This window comes from Danio rerio, chromosome 5 (assembly GCF_049306965.1).
Source record: "Danio rerio strain Tuebingen ecotype United States chromosome 5, GRCz12tu, whole genome shotgun sequence".
Lineage (NCBI taxonomy): Eukaryota > Metazoa > Chordata > Actinopteri > Cypriniformes > Danionidae > Danio > Danio rerio.
This window is the reverse complement of record NC_133180.1, coordinates 75,731,410-75,749,006: the sequence shown is the minus strand read 5'-3', so window position 1 is coordinate 75,749,006 and position 17,597 is coordinate 75,731,410. Positions and strand designations below refer to the sequence as shown.

At 34.4% G+C, this 17,597-nt stretch overlaps 1 protein-coding gene across 1 annotated transcript; it reads right to left on the bottom strand.

Annotated features, from left to right (window-relative positions):
- Positions 1-400: 400 nt before the first annotated feature.
- On the bottom strand, positions 401-17,576 carry mthfd2 (methylenetetrahydrofolate dehydrogenase (NADP+ dependent) 2, methenyltetrahydrofolate cyclohydrolase). Its single transcript, NM_001002181.1, is given in 8 exon segments — positions 401-1,705; positions 6,375-6,500; positions 7,707-7,799; positions 7,937-8,044; positions 8,290-8,442; positions 10,382-10,504; positions 12,630-12,814; positions 17,334-17,576. Coding segments are annotated over 8 exon segments (1,017 nt in total). The 5' UTR covers positions 17,414-17,576; the 3' UTR covers positions 401-1,556.
- Positions 17,577-17,597: the final 21 nt, after the last annotated feature.

The following is a 17,597-nucleotide window of genomic DNA, read 5'->3' as shown; positions in this document are numbered from 1 at the left end:
TTAAGGGCTTTCCCACAGAAATCGTCGACTGATAAAATGTATCAATTGAATATTGTAAGTGACTCAAGATAGATGTGTGATTGTAAAGCATAAATGTTATGCATATATAACACTTTAAAACAGTCATTCTTTCGCATTTAAAGTCAGCTCAGGGTCTTTAATTTTGAAATCTTGACGAAAATATATATATATATATATATATATATATATATATATATATATATATATATATATATATAAAAAAAATTTTTTAAAGTAACTTTAAATGTACATTTATATTTTTGTATGACATTTAATCAAAAGTATTTATTCAGGTTCTGTCCGCCTAGCTTCATGAACTACATGAATAATATCAACAAATTCAGTATATAAATAAAGTAAAACCACACAAATTCCTGAATTGCATCAAATAAAACATCTGAAACATTTATTGCAATGTTTTAAAGGCATTACATGTTAGTATGCAAAACATATAAGACGTGTCGCATGTCACAGGAACATGCAACAAAAACTAAATTCATCAAAATCCGACAAAATATATAGTTCAAATCTTTCCTAAGCACTGCTCCATTATCATCATCACTCTTTGCACCCTTCGAAGCCCAGATAAGGGTGGAATAAATAAAATAAAAAGCAGTGATGGGTCAGAAATATTCCCTATAGGCAAATAAACGGTTGTTGCAAAGGTCATTTGGTCAGTAATCTGGCGTGCCGACTCAACACTATTGACCGTGTGACTCAATCCACACATTCATATCAGTGGGGATTCAACAATCAGTGCTGCGGGAACCTAAAGCTGCATCAACACCGTTCTAAAACTGTGTTTCTTCTTAATAAATATGCACCAAAACATCTGTAAATAATGCTATTTCAATATTTAAACTTGTAAAAAGCTTAAGAGAAGTAAAAAGCAAAGCTGTAACAGTGTAAAAACAAAAACAAACCTGTCTAATGCTTGGCAATGTAACTGAAAAAATATATATATATATATATATACTAAATAATGTATAGCTGCAGTCAAAATTATTAGCGCTCCTGTGAAATTTCAACACATAATAATTTTAATAACTAATACGCCATGATGACAGTGCACAGTTATTTTGAAATATAATAGTATTTACCTTTAATTGCAATTTAAATGGTTAATTATGCAGGTTATGTTAATTAGGAAAGTCATTGGATAACAGTGGTTTGTTCTGGAGCCAATCTAAAAAGATTTCTTATAATATTGACCTTAAAATGGCTTTACATTTTTTTAAACTAGCCAAAATAAAACAAATAAGACTTTCTCCAGAAGAAAACATATTATAGGAAATACTGTCAAAAATTTCTTGCTCTATTTAACGGTAGATATTTTTTGAAAATTCACAAGAGGGCGAATAACTTTCCATTTAACTGTATTGCATGTCATTTCCTTAAGCCTTTGAATATTTATCAGTAGGTCATGATGGGACGCAAATCAAATAGCATTAAAAGATGTCGTTTTTCCACTTGGAGATCCTCAAAATGAAGCTGAGGAGTGTGGAATGTGGAGTGAAATGAAGAGGACGCTGATGTTATGAAGACGCTGCCATTCGAACTCTCTGAGGTGGAGTTAAAATCATATTTTTTGCAGCTATGATTGTGTTTTTCATCAGCATGGCTACAGTCATGGGGCCAACGCCGCCGGGAACTGGAGTAATGAAGCTGGCCTTCTTTCTGACACCTGTGGAGATGGATATATTTTAATATTAGAGATTTTAATATTAGATATTAAAAGTCAAAACAATTATGAAAACTATCAAATTTAAATCATTCAGGGTATTAATAGGAATCAGAGTAAAATTGAAGACATTTTAACCCTTGTGTACTGTTCAGATTGACTACCCTTTGGTTATGTTGGGGGCTGTTTTTGCCCCATTGACTTCACTTATAATGACATTAATTAATTGCAAAGCCATGACCGCATAATCATGCATTCTTGATTGCTGGTGGTTTTCTTGGTTGGGAAAAACATTTTTGCTGTTGATCATCAGTTACGGGTAGCATTAACTCTTTAGGTAGGCCTGTGCAAAAATGTTTCAGGCTTTTATATGGAGTTCTATAGAGTATAACAACCAATATTAGCTAGTGTGCATTGACAATACTATGCTTACTCTTGCTCTTCCCAACAGGGAATCTAGCAACAACTAATAAAGCATGATTATTTGCTGTCATGGCTTAGCAATAAACAAAATGTCATTATAATGGACGTCAATGGGGTAAAAACAGCCCCCAATATAACAAAAAGCTAGTCAATTTGCAGTTTAGAGTGTATTTTTGAACAATTTTTAAAGCATTTTGCCAAAATATGCATCAAAATAAGATTAGTCAACAAACATCATCCCATGCGCTGAAACACAGAGAAAGTTGTGGCCAAATTAAGACTTAAAATCACCTCAGAGTGGATGAAAACATCCCCAACAGCACACAATGGTTAAGATCATTTTTAAGACTCCTTTCACACATTTTAAAACCTCATCGCCACTTTAGGTTTCATTGGTGATATTTTAACTTACTAAATACTAATTGTAGGACATTAAAATGTAATCTAAAACATTATTCATATACCGAATTAATATTCTAATCCAGCAGGTGGCGCCAAAATGAAATTCAACACATTTTATCCATTGTATATTGTTCAGATTGACTACCCTTTGGTTATGTTGGGGGCTGTTTTTGCCCCATTGTAATCACATTATTTAATTGCAAATCCATGACAGCATATAATCATGCATTCTTGATTTTTGCTGGTTTTTCCTATTGGGAGGAGGTCAGATTTGTCATTTTTGCAGTTACAGCTTTAGACAGGCCTGTGCTAAAAAGTTTCAGGTTTTTATATGGAGTACTATGAGAGTATAACAACCAATAACAGCTTGTTTGCATTAATATACTTACTATGCTTACTCTTTTAAACGGGGAAAACCATTATTGCTGTCATCAAATTAAATGCTGTCATGGCTTTGCAATCAAGAAATGTGATAATGGAAGTCAACGGGGCAAAAACAGCCCTCAACATAATGAAAAAGAAGTCAATTTGTCCAGAGTGTGTTGTGGAGTTTTTGAAAAATATTCAAAGCATTTTCCAAAAATATGTGTCAAAATAGGATTAATCACCACAAATCGTCCCATTCGCTGAAACACAGAGAAAGTTGTGGCCAAATTAACACTTAAAATCACCTCAGAGTGGATGAAAACATCCCCAACCGTGCAGAAGAGTTAATTAAGACCCTTTTAAAGACCCTTTCCACACATATTAAAACCTCATCACCACTTCAACGTACTAAATACTGATTGTAAGACATTAAACTGCAAAACAAAACATTATTCATTAGCCCCTTTCACACATACAGACCTTTCCGGAAAATTGCCGGCAATTTTCGGGAAAGGTGTGTATGTGTGAACAGGCCCTTTTTGAAAATACCGGTAAATTCGTTCTGGCTATTTTCCGGAAAGAGAAGTTGTAACATTACCGGCAATTTGCCGGAATGCTGCGCTGTGTGAATGCAGGAGGAAGATTCCCGTTATAAGCACGTGCACGTCTAGAACGTGCTGACGTGAGACGTCCGCTTTAGCCAATCACAACAGTCAGACGCATTCACGTCCGCGCGGTTTGTGAGAATAAAAGCCTTTGAATATTTTTCCAGACACATTTAGCTGATAGAAGTTAGTCAGATCACGTTTATATGTTCTTCTTAATGCCAACTGTGTAAATAATCATCGATGAGATGCTTATGATAAGCCGTTGTTTGTTTACCTTCAAGCTTTGCGTGTGCCTGTAAAACAGCCTGTGAGCGCCAGCACACACACATATTATGAACATCTCGACATGCGAAAGTGATCCTGCGAAAGTTGTTCACAATATTGATCATCTACAGAGTTTGTAATTTAGTCAAATGTTTACAAACACAAGCGCAGCCGTTTAAAGCTCATTTGTGGTGAATGATGTCAGAATTTACCGCTATTTTGGAATGGATGTGTGAACGGTCTTTTCCGGAAAATTTCCATAACGTCCTCGCCAGTGTGAACAGCGCTTTTTTGAATATACCGGTAAAGTCGTCCCTGAAATTTTTCAGATATTTACCGATATCACTGTGTGAAAGGGGCTGTATACTGAATTATAATGCTAATTCAGCAGGTGGCGCCAATAGAACAGTGGGAATAATAACGGTGTTGCCTTGGCAGTAAACAAAACAACGTGATGTCAAACCTAACAGGGTTTTACCGATTTCATAAACTACACGGCATCCCAATATCCTCAGATTAAATTCAGGCAAACTTTAGCGTACAACTATACATTGTTTAATAAAAAATGATAGCATTTATGACTTTTTAAAGGCCTTAAACTTCTATAAATTGATTTATCAATGTTTTAATACTGCTTAAGACCCCGCGGACACCCTGTCCTTACAAACCCATTTACTGTACAGTACATTCAGAAGAGTTGATGTTGTAAACTCAGTTTTATTCCTTCAGCTTAGTCTCCATTTCAAAGGTCGCCACAGCAGAATGAACTGCCAACTTTTCTAGCATAGGTTTTAAACAGCGGATGCCCTTTCAGCTCCAACCCAGTAATGGGAAACACCTATACACACTCATTCACACACACACTCATACACTACGGCCAATTTAGTTTACCTAATTCCCCTCTAGTGCATGTGTTTGGACTGTGGGGGAAGCCAGAGCACCCGGAGGAAACCCACGCCAACATGAGGAGAACATGCAAACTCCACACAGAAGCGCCAACTGGCCCAGCCAGGACTCGAAACAGCGACTTTCTAGCTGTGAGGTGACAGCGCTAACCACTGAGCCACCAATTTAGTTCAATAAACAAGGGAAATTCAAGTCAAGGAAGCAAACAAATAGTTGACATTCAGATGTGTGTTAACATTTAATGATTTAATGTACTCTGTTATCTTAAGCAGCTTAAAAATGTGAAGAGCAAACAATAGAAGCAGGGTTACGTGACAGGAGGAACTAAATGTTGAGTCCCATTTAAACAAACACAAAACAAATAGCGTAGTGTTTAAAAATATCTAAATATAGTAGAACAGAATTAAATTTTATGTGCTAGTTTTAATGGATGAAGTGCTGACATATGAATAGTTTCTGTAGCTATTAATAAAATTCAATAAGAGGGCAGCACGGTGGCTCAGTGGTTAGCACTGTCGCCTCATTGCTAGAATATCACTAGTTTGAGTTCAGGCTGGGCCAGTTGGCATTTCTGTATGGAGTTTGCATGTTCTCCCAATGTTGGCGTGGGTTTCCTCCGGGTGCTCCGGTTTCCCCCACAGTCCAAACACATGCGCTATAGGTGAACTGAATGTGCTAAATTGGCCATAGTGTATGAGTGTGTGTGTGTTAATGAGTGTAAACGAGTTTCCCTGTACTAGGTTGTAGCTAGAAGGGCATGCACTTTGTAAAACACATGCTGGATAGTTTGGCGGTTCATTCCGCTGTGGCAACCCCTGATGAATAAAGGAACTAAGCCATAGGAAAATTAATGAATGAATGAATTTAATAAGAATGCTTTTAAAAACTCAATAAGCAATTAGTTGCAAGTAATTAAATTTACATAATTTGAGGCATAATTAGGACACACACACACACACAGATAGATATACATAAAAACAAAAAAATGTAGGGGATAAAGCATGACGAAAGTATTAGAACTGTGTTAAAAGTAGACAATATACTTCAGAATCTTCAATATTGAGTCAATGATGCTAAAATAACACTAGTGTAGAATATTAATTATTATTAAACAATAGTCGAATGTTAAGTAGAATGTTAAGAATGTAAATGTAAGTAAAATAATAGTATATTTAACAGTTAATGACAAATTACAAATAAATAGTGATGCAAATAGTGAGTAAATCATGTAAATTTGCGATCTCCAGAAACGTATATAGGGCTACGTTTTCAGAATGAGCCTGTGTTGTCTAAAACGTACTCCAATAATATTTGTAAAACATTACATAAGTAAAACACCATAAAAACAGTTCTATTACAGTGTAGTAGAGACATAACCCTTAAAAGTAAGCACAGAGAACATCAGAAAAGCATTTAAAGAGGCAGTTCAACCAAAAATAAAAAATCTGTCATCATTTACTTATCCTTCACTTGAGTTTCAAGACACAAAGGAAGACATTTTGAAGACAGCTGGAAAACTGTAACCTTTGACTTCCATAGTATTTGTTTTTCCTACTATAGAAGTCAATGGTTAGACATTTTCAGCATTCTTCAAAATATCTTCTTTGGTGTTTATCTGAATTAATGATGACAGGATATCCATTTTTGGGTGAACTGTCCCTTTAACAACTTATTAAACTAATTCACACAACCTCCTTTCTTACCTTCAAAGTCCACGTCACCAACAAGTCTGTTTTTCCCAGTCATGGGGTCCAATATTCTGTTGATCCCGACATCTATAACTGCTGCACCCTCCTTTATCATATCAGCCGTGATGAGGTTAGGAATACCTGAGGAAATAAACACTGTATGAGCAGATGACAACAAAACATGTGGAAGAAAACATGCATTACGATAACGAGTTCTGTCGTATGGAAAAAAAAAAAAACCACGCCCCTAAGCTCAATCGTGATTGGCGGATGAGCAAATCATACTACAATTTACAAATGACATCATACAAATTAGCAACTAAACCAAAAATTTACAAATAGGCATAAGACAGCAGCGTTGGATAATTCTGAATTAAAGTGTGAACCTGCACAGTAATTATTTTTATTAAAAAAGTAATCTTTTTAATATTATTTACTTATTGTATTTATTGTTACGTTCTTATATTTTTTGTATGTTGTATGTTTATCTTTTACTATAAAATTGTTTTTAAATAATAATACTAATAATAATAATAATACATTCATTAATTTTCTTTTCGGCTTAGTAGCTTTAATAATAATAATAATAATAATAATAATAATAATAATAATTAATTTATTCATTCATTTTCTTTTCGGCTTAGTCCCTTAATAATAATAATAATAATAATAATAATAATAATAATTAATTTATTCATTCATTTTCTTTTCGGCTTAGTCCCTTAATAATAATAATAATAATAATAATAATAATAATTAATTTATTCATTCATTTTCTTTTCGGCTTAGTCCCTTAATAATAATAATAATAATAATAATAATAATAATAATAATTAATTTATTCATTCATTTTCTTTTCGGCTTAGTCCCTTAATAATAATAATAATAATAATAATAATAATAATAATAATAATAATTAATTTATTCATTCATTTTCTTTTCGGCTTAGTCCCTTAATAATAATAATAATAATAATAATAATAATAATAATAATTAATTTATTCATTTATTTTCTTTTCGGCTTAGTCCCTTAATAATAATAATAATAATAATTCATTTATTCATTCATTTTCTTTTCGGCTTAGTCCCTTTTTTATTTATACATTGTAAAACACATAACAAAAATATACAAAAACATAAACATGTAACAATAAGCAAATACACTGAAGAGTATTTTGAGCAAAATAATAATAATAATAATAATAAAATAATAAAATATATATATAATAATAAGGATAATTTTTTTAAAAACACTAGTGCAATCTTATATCCAGGTAAAACAAGTCTTTAGTCCCTTTAATAATAAATAATAAGTAAATAAATAAATAAATAAATAAAAATGTGAACCTGCAGCGGCGACGATAATATCTGCGATTTTAGTGTGCTGTCGGAGCTGTTCTTTGGGAGTGTATCTGTGGGAGATTGTCACTGTGGCATCACCTGAAAGATAAATAAACAATAATAAGTAATATAACAGAATATGTTTATAATACAATATAATAACAATAAATATAAATAATAGATATAAATCTTTCCATATAAAACCCATTGGCTTTATTTTCAGCGCACAGACTGACCTCCGGGCCTTTCGTGTCGTCCGTCGGTGTGTAGCAGCATTGCGATGGGCATCCCCACGTTCTTGGAGCGGCCAGCCACCAACACATTCTTTCCCAGCGTCTCTATGCCTTAAAAATTCAGATATTGGATATGAGTCACTTTTAAAAAATTATGTAAGGGGGTGGTCTATAAAATAAAAAAAAAGAAAATGTAATACATAAATTAAATTAAAAATAAAATAAAAAAATTGACAAAATCAAAATTGACCATCAAAATCTAGTGTAAATGCAGCCTTATTCAATGCACATTTCGGGATTTGTATGGTCATTTTAGCTGAATATAATAAATCTGATTAATGTTACGTGTCGCTCACCTGTGCGTTTGATAATCTCCCAAACTCCCCATGGAGTGGCGGGTAACATAGTTGACTGATCCAGGCACATGCGACCCACATTGACCACATGGAAACCATCAACATCTTTCCCCGGGCACACTGCATTACATACACGCCGCTCATCGATGTGATCTGCGCGCGAGAGGAAAAACAGTGTGACCAAAACACAGTGTACCTTCAGTAAGGACTAAACAGAACTAAACAAAAGTGAAAGTTTTGGTTTGAAATGGTCACACTGATGTTTAAGCCTGAAGACATAGTTCACCTAAAAATGAAAATTCTCACTGTTTCCTCTCACTCAAGGGGTTCTAAAACCTTTATGAATTCCTTTCAGGTATCACTTTTCTTCTGTTGAACATAAAACAAGATATTTTGAAGAGTTTTAGAAGTAAGCAGCCATGGACATACGTAGTAGGAACTAAATATACAATGGAAGTCATTGGGTTCTCTTTTAACGATCTAGGCGCAAAGTCTAAAGCGCAGGACGCAAAAGCATTAAGGGCATGTCTGAATCCATTTTTGCTATTTAAAATATTTAAAATATGCTCTGCGCTGCAGCGCACGGTCTAACAGGGTTGTGCTTATTCTCTTAAATAGTTCTGGGTGTGCTTTGAGCATAACGTGCATTAATACGTGCATTCTGTTGCTGAGCGTAAGGCACTGCAGCGGGTGGTAAAACCTGCCCAACGCATCACAGGGACCACACTGCCAGCCATAGAGGACATCCAGAAGAAACACTGTTTGCGCCGAGCACGCAGTATTCTGAAGGACACCTTTCACCCCGCTCACAGACAGTTTTCTCTCCTGCCCTCCGGCAGGCGCTTCAGGCTCCCCCGGACAAAAACCAGCAGACTGAGGAACAGCTTTTTCCCCAGAGCTGTCTCCCTCCTGAACTCTGCCCCACACTGACTATTTTGCCCCCCAATACACCCCCCACTCTCCTCTAACTTAAACTCCTCGCAATAACTGCACTGTTTAACATTTGCACATTTAAAATTTGCACATATTCACTGCACCACATTGAACTGTTTACTTATTGAACTGTACATATCCACTGCATATGGACATTTGCAATTATGTACACACCCACTATACATATACACTTGTAATCATGCTTATTTATCTCCATACTACTGATTATTAATAGCAACCTGCACATATATTCATATATTGTAAATCTGCTCATAGCTTATCCAACCTGTATATAATGTTGATAGTACATCCATCTGTAAATATCACCATAGTTTTTCTTTAACTGCACTTTATAACTTATTCCTGTATCCTGCACTTGCTGCTATTGCACTGCTGGTTAGACCTAAACTGCATTTCGTTGCATTGTACTTGTACATGTGTAATGACAATAAAGTTGAATCTAATCTAATCTAATCTAAACCAATCTTGCATTCCCTTTTGTAGATAGTTGCATCGCTCCATGGTGCATTTGCTATTTACATGGCGGACTTTGTAAGCAGAAAAACTGAACGCTTCACTAGCGAGAAAACAGTTAAACAGAGCATCTGCAGCGCGAGGACAAGGAACGAGCCTCCTCCATTCAGCCTCTTTACTTTACTTTTCCTCTTTACTCCTTTACTTTCGTGAGTAAGGAAACAGTGGAAACTCACTCCACTGAAAACATCATTAGTCTACGTATTTAATTTAGTTTGTTAAACGCAAAGATTTGTTTTAAAACTATTTTTAAATTCAGTTCTAATCTCCAGCAAACGAATAAAATAAACGATAATAATGAAGTGTGCTCAAAAAAACAGTGATATCCAAACACCCGTCCTGTTCTTATGCCCTATATGGTGATGCAGACGTCTCCAAAACCCCATAGGTGGACAAATCTACCCTTGTGTTTATTAAAGCCAATCTAAATATGCATATAATAAATAATACTGCTAATAATAATAACACTATACAGATGCAGATTGTTATGGTTGCACTGAAAAAGCCCCCTGAGATGAAGAAGGCAGTGGTTTTTAACAGGATGAGTAAATTATGACAAAATGTACATTTTTTTGAAACCCACATCAGCTCTTGTTTATCAGCTGTAGCGCTTCTGTTAACCTACCAGGAAGTGGCAGCTGAACCAACAGCCCGTCTACTCTGTGATCTGAGTTTAGTTTCACAATGAGATCAAGCAGCTCCTCTTCGCTGATATTAGAAGGTTTCAAGATGGTCTCGCTGCTGATACCTACAGAAAAAAACAGAGAGAGGAAAGATTAATACATTGCAAAAAAGAGTTTTTGTTTTGTTTCTTGTCCAAATATGTCAAAATGCTTAAAATCAGGGAGCATTTTATAGACAAGTAAAAAATATTGTCTTGTTTTAAGAAAGTTTATTTTAAGAATTTAGGAATTTCATTTATTCATTCATTTTCTTTTCGGCTTAGTCCCTTTATTAATCTGGAGTCAGCACAGCAGAATGAACCGCCAACTTATCCAGCACATTTTTAGGCAGCGGATTCCCTTCCAGCCACAACCCATCTCTGGGAAACATCCACACAAACATTCACACACACACTCATACACTACGGACAATTTAGCCTACCCAATTCACCTGTACTGCATGCCTTTGGACTGTTGGGGAAACCGGAGCAACCCAGAGGAAACCCACAAATAGAAACTCTGAGGCTCAAACCAGCAACCAAGCGACCTTCTTGCTGTGAGGCAATTTTATATTAAGCGGCCTTAACTATTAGATACTTACATCAAAAAATAAGTACAATGTACGTATTGTGTTCATATTGTATTGCACAACACTTATGGTACTATTAAGGTTTGGTAGTATGAGTAGGTTTAAAAGTGGGTTAAGGTGTAACAAATGGGTTATTATGAATGTAATAACAGAAATTAATAACAGATGCAATTATATGTGGATTTGTTTTAAAAAATAAGTACAATGTAAAAACATGTATGTACTTAAGAAGTGCACTGTACCAAATGACCAACTTAAAAGTAAAGTACATAGTTATTAAGGTCACTTAATATAAAGTGGAACAAGTTTTTCCTTAAAACAAGCTTAATTAAATGCCAATGGAATAAGCATAATAATATTGTTTTAGTTTTGAAATAAGTTTATTTTCCTTACCCCTTATTTTGACTCAATTTCTGAAAACAAGACAATATATTTTGCTTGTCTAGAAAATGCTTCTTTATTTAAGACTTTTTTTTAGATATTTTTACTAGAAAGAAACACATAAATAGCTTCCTTTTTTTTTTTTGCAAAGAATGATGCTCTGATTTTTGCATTTGACTTGCTGTCTGAGACAATCTACAAACTTTAAAGGGGCAGTTCAGCAAAAAAATTATATAAATAAATAAAAATACAAATTTACTCATTATTCACACTCACGTGATTCACAACCTTTACGACTTTTTCTGTTGAACACAAAAGAAGAACGTTGGAAACCGTAACCTTTAACATCCATAGCAGGAAAAACAAATGCTGTGGAAGTCAATGGTAGTTTAATCAAACATTCTTCTAAATATCTCTTTTTTTAGCTCAACTCAAGAAAGAAACTTTATTTTTGGGTGAGCTATCCACCTAGACAATTTCTGCAGATTTTGGGATCATCATACGTGATGACCAGCACATTACTTCAATATTTTATCACATATCTAAATAGAGGCCACAAACATATCACAATATTTCTGCATGATTATCTTCTATTTTGCATGATTAATGTCATTTTTCAATGTCAAATTTAAAGTTAATGTCGGTTTTTGTGCATGCAGCTCCAAGATGCTCTTTATTAAAATCTCTTCACATATTAAAATCCTGCAGTGCATGTAAAAACGAAAGCATTTAATGCAGTGAGGTTTCTCTCTGGCTATACTTGCTTGCATGAGTTTGTACAGCAGCAGTGTGAGAAACTGTAAGGAGTCACACGATGTGAACTATAAATAGGTTGACATACTGTACACACAGCCAACAGCAGAAAGTGACACCGCATGCAGACCACAGCAAGACTGAAGACAAGCAGACTCATATCTGCTTTCATTTACCGTTCAGCTTTTAAACATTTTAAAGGGATAGTTCCCCCATAACTAAAGATTCAGTCATGATTTACTCATCCTCTAATTAATCCAAATCTGATTTACTTTCGTTCTTCTGTTGAACACAAATGAAACAGACATTAGCTTCCATTGTATTTTTGTTCATCCTATGAATGTCAATGGCTGTTTTTTGCCCCAACATCTTCATTTGTGGAATAAAGGGAGGAAATTGTAGAAAAAAGAAATACAATGACTCTGCCTTCAACCGTATATAGGATAACCAGGGAATGATCTATAGCAACGTAATAGAGAGTGTCTTACCAACTTCAGCTGCCGCGCGGGTCTTATTGAGGACGTAAGAGTGACTGGCTGGATTGTCACCTACTAAAACCACACTCAGGTGAGGCCGTCGATTTCCAGCAGAAACCCACTCCTCCACATCATCACGTGCTTCATTGCGGATCTGACGGGCCAGTTTCCGACCGGAGATCACCACAGCATCTTGTCTGGAGAACAGGAGGATTGAAAATAAGACTGTTTCACTTAACCTGGCAGATTACGCTGCTTGTTATAAGAAAAAAAAAACTCACTTATTTTTGACATATTTGTTGTTGTCTAGAAAATGCTTCTTGATTTATTTATTTATTTAGAAATTTAGACTAAAAATGAGACAAAAACACCAATTAAGAAGCCTTTTTGCGCTATATGAATATGATGAAATGCATATTCATACTTTTTGCATTTGACAACAGCCTCTTATCTGGAAGAAAAGAGGACTGAAGGGCATGAGAGGATCCTCATTGCCCACATCCATAAAAAAATATTCTAATAATTATACTGTATCTATTATGGCATTTACACAACTGTTAATGTATGATCCAGCACACTGTATAGTGTTAAAAGCGATGGCTTCCCCCCCAAAAAAAGTTCTGTCACGCTTACTTTTTTCAAACCTTTATACGATTCTTTTTTTTTTTTTTGAGCACAAAAGGAGATAGTTTGAAAAATGCTGAAAACCTGTAACCATTGGCTTGCATAGTATTTGTGTTACAGGTTTTTGGCGTGCTTCAAAATGTTGATTTTGTGTTCAATATATAGAAGGTTTGCAACCACTTGAGAGAATGTAAACATTGTGGGAACTATCCCTTTATTAAACTGATCAACTATTAAATACTGTATCTGTCACGATCACCAGTGATCCAGGCTTGCACTTATACTTTAGTTTGAACTACAGTAAATCATGTGGTATTTTAGTATAATATACCCTTGTTGTAAAAAACTAGGGTATTTACAAGTATAATATAAGTAACTGGTTCGCATAACAGCAACTTTTCAACCAATTATCATTTATACATGTATGCTAGATTGCTCTGTACGTTCTAAAAATGCTGGATTATGGTTACATTTAACTAAATAACTAAGTGTTTTGTGTGTCGATATGTTTGGGGAGGTGTTTCACGATTTTCAACTTCCATATAGTGAACCTAGTGATCCTCAAATGCATTTTTGGACTTTTTTAGGGAGTGAAGGTTTCATTGCACTAAAAGGGTTTTGTGATTGAGACAGGTCTACAACGGTTAGTTCTCGCAAAAAATTTAAATGATCCCATTATTTATTCTACCCTAGGTATATTAGACTCTCTTCTTTCAGTCCACTTTAGTCCAAGTCATTTTGAAAATTATTTTACATTATATTTATATATTATTTTTATATTAAATAATTATTTTGTATTATATATATATATTATTTTTTATAATATATCATTATTTAATTTTAAATATATATTATTTTTATATTGTATTACTATTTTATATTATATTTATATCTTATTTTCATATTTTATAATTATTTTATATTATATTTATATATTATTTTCATATTTTATAATTATTTTATATTATATTTATATATTTTCATATTTTATATTATAGATATTATTTTCATATAATTATTTTATATTATATTTATATATTTTCATATTTTATATTATAGATATTATTTTCATATAATTATTTTATATTATATTTATATATTATTTGTATATTTTATAATTATTTTATATTATATTTACATATTATTTTTATATTATATAAATATTTTTATATTATATTTCCAGTTCTACAATGTTTTTTTTATTATAAAAAGACAAATAAAGTGAATCCATAGTAGAAAAGTGCATCGTACTGCTCTCAGGGGTAAATAATGTCTTTGGTTTTGCCCCAAAATTTTAATTTCTGTGCATCCCCACTTTTTTTTATTATGGATAGATGTGCTTTATTTGACTTCTTTGGACTTGTAAATGGAGCCTGAAAGGCCAAATCTAAAATTGTCTAAATAACTTTTGCTGTGTTTACACTGGACACAACATGCACAAATAAATCACGCTATTAGCGCATAAATAGATGCGTGAACATTTTGAGTTTGTCGTTTCATTCACTCCAGAATGTCTGCTAAAGTTCAGAATTTCCAACTCGAGCGATTCGCACGTTAATCTTTTTTAACGTGTAAAACACTCAACTAGTGCTACTTCATTTGTGTGAATCGCGTCATTCGCACCACCTTCTTCACACGAATCGCACTGTAGGATGTCTATTCGTGTCTTTGCATTCCCTTAACATGTAAATCACTCGCTTTTGATGCTTAATCTGGGTCTGGTGAACGCAGCATTAGACTGAAAGAAGAAAGTCATATACACTTGAGGGCGAGTAAATGATGGGATCGTTTTTAATTTTGGGTGAACTAACCCTTTTAAATAGCAGACTCCCTAATAAGTTCCCTGACTAGCTCTTGTTCACTTAGAACAAATATGAATGAGCACGAGTTTTCCTGTGCAACTTATCTGCTCATACAAGCGTTGCTCAGCAATCCAGATACACTGGGAGTCAAAGCTGTGGTCTGAAGATAAGCTGTGTGCTGCTGTGACTAAACGAAGACTTATGGACATACAATAGCTTTTTTTAAATCAATATCTCAGCACATGCAAAGTGTTCATTTTAGTGTTGTAAAACTATTAAAACATTGTGCATATCTCATTACAATACTTTTGCATAATTCTATTTTATTTTTGAAATTAAGTAACTAAAATGAACTTTTAAGTGATTATAAAGGTATTATGTGAACGTTGGAGAAAAAAGTTTTATAGATGGGAGAATGTACTGCTGTAACATTCATTCATTCATTTTCTTGTCGGCTTAGTCTCTTTATTAATCCGGGGTCGCCACAGCGGAATGAACCGCCAACTTATCCAGCAAGTTTTTACGCAGCGGATGCCCTTCCAGCCGCAACCCATCTCTGGGAAACATCCACACACACACGCTCATACACTACGGACGATTTAGCCTACCCAATTTACCTGTACCGCATGTCTTTGGACTGTGGGGGAAACCAGAGCACCCGGAGGAAACCCACGCGAACGCAGGGAGAACATGCAAACTCCACACAGAAACGCCAACTGAGCCGAGGCTCAAACCAGCGACTTTCTTGCTGTGAGGCAACAGCACTACCTACTGCACCACTGCTGTAACAATTTTGTGAAAAGTGTTGTGAAATGTTTAGAAAATAATAGATCTTTTAATTTATTAAAGTATTTTTTATTCTTTATTGTAAATGGCATTTAAACAAAAAGAGCCTTGTTTGTAAACTGAAACATTGTTTAAAATGTATTTGTTTTATATTTATTATGTATTATAATAAATGAACACATATTGGATATAGAAAATGCCTTTTAAAAGTTCTTGTAGGAACACATTTGAGATTGTTAAGGTACAAAGTGTCTTGTCACTGAAGTGGTGCCTTCATGGATCAGATTTGTACCTTTGATGAAGATAAAATGTTGTATCTGCAGGTTTAAAAAAATGTTGGTTTCTTATGGTACAAATCATGTGCTTAAAGGTGCAATCTGCAATGCTACAAATGTGTTTCTTTGTCTTAAGGTACAGTTCGATCCTATAAAAAAGTGCACTGACAAGGGTTTGTACCTTCTTTGGTACAGCATGTACCAATTTTTCTGAGAGTGCACTAAAACGATCTACTTCAATCAAATTCCAACCCTTTTTCACGTGAATCTCTCAGTTGTCAGTCTTTCTTCATTTGTAGAAATTAACTTATGACCTCAGGACAAATTCAGGAGGCTTTAGGAACCTCTCCAATCCTTCCTACACAAACTTGCTTGGGTAATTTCCATCAATCATGTTGTATGCAGTTATAGCATATTCTTCAATGTACAACTTATGATATGTGAAAATAACTAAAAAACTGAGTTATCTTTTTTTATTTGATTTCTGATACTAAAATAAGTCAGCAACTTAAGCAAAAAAAAGATAATTTAATAAAAAAATCATAAATTTGACATCTAGAGACAGTCTCAAATCTGTTTTATTTATTATAATGGTTACATCTCTATAACATTGTGTATTTGTGCATTATTAAAGTTTAGTTCCTATGATAAAAATATCAAAGCAGACCCAAATGCCGATAAAAGTGCATGAGAACTATCTGTCATGCGTGCAGAATCCTGTAAATTAATTTTCTAAATCACCGACGACGAGGCAGAAATGAACAAGGGTGTGTGCTAAATTTGAGCAATCATGCGTATACTATTGCGTAAAATCATCAGAGAGGAAACCCAACACACGAGCACTGAATTAGCAGCAGTGTGTCCCTGTAGAAACCTGATGCCTCGCCGGTGTGTGTGTGTGTGTGTGCAAGCGTTTTCTGACATTACATCAGCCAGAGCTCCAGGACCCGGCGAGCCGCTCGGGGGCGCGCACACCAACCGAACAATTAACCGGCGTTTGTTACATAACTAAAACCCCGAGAATAAGTCGCAGATCTCACACATCATAAACACATTAAACTGTAATACTCATATTATTACAACATATGTGAAGCTAATAAAGAGTTAATGACAGAACAGTTTCGATGACAATCAGTTTAACGCGAGCGATGAACGCTAGCGCTAGTAACATGCTAACCCCGTGTTTATTACACTCACAAATGAGAATAGATGCTAATTAGGACACTTACCTTGAAGATGACAAATGAAAACTACATGTTTGATGGTGGAAATGCCGGCAGAGTTTCCGCAATGCCCGGAGTGTAGCCATTGTGTGTGTATAAATAAGATTAAATTAAATAAATACTCACAAACGGCTAAATCGCGCGTATGCGAGACTAAACAGACTAGACGGGGAAAGGCAGAAAAGTGTGCACACTAAATATTTAGTGGCAGCTTATAACCCCGATGCCCTGTGCGTGGCTAAAGCGTCACTACATGATCATACATCCACG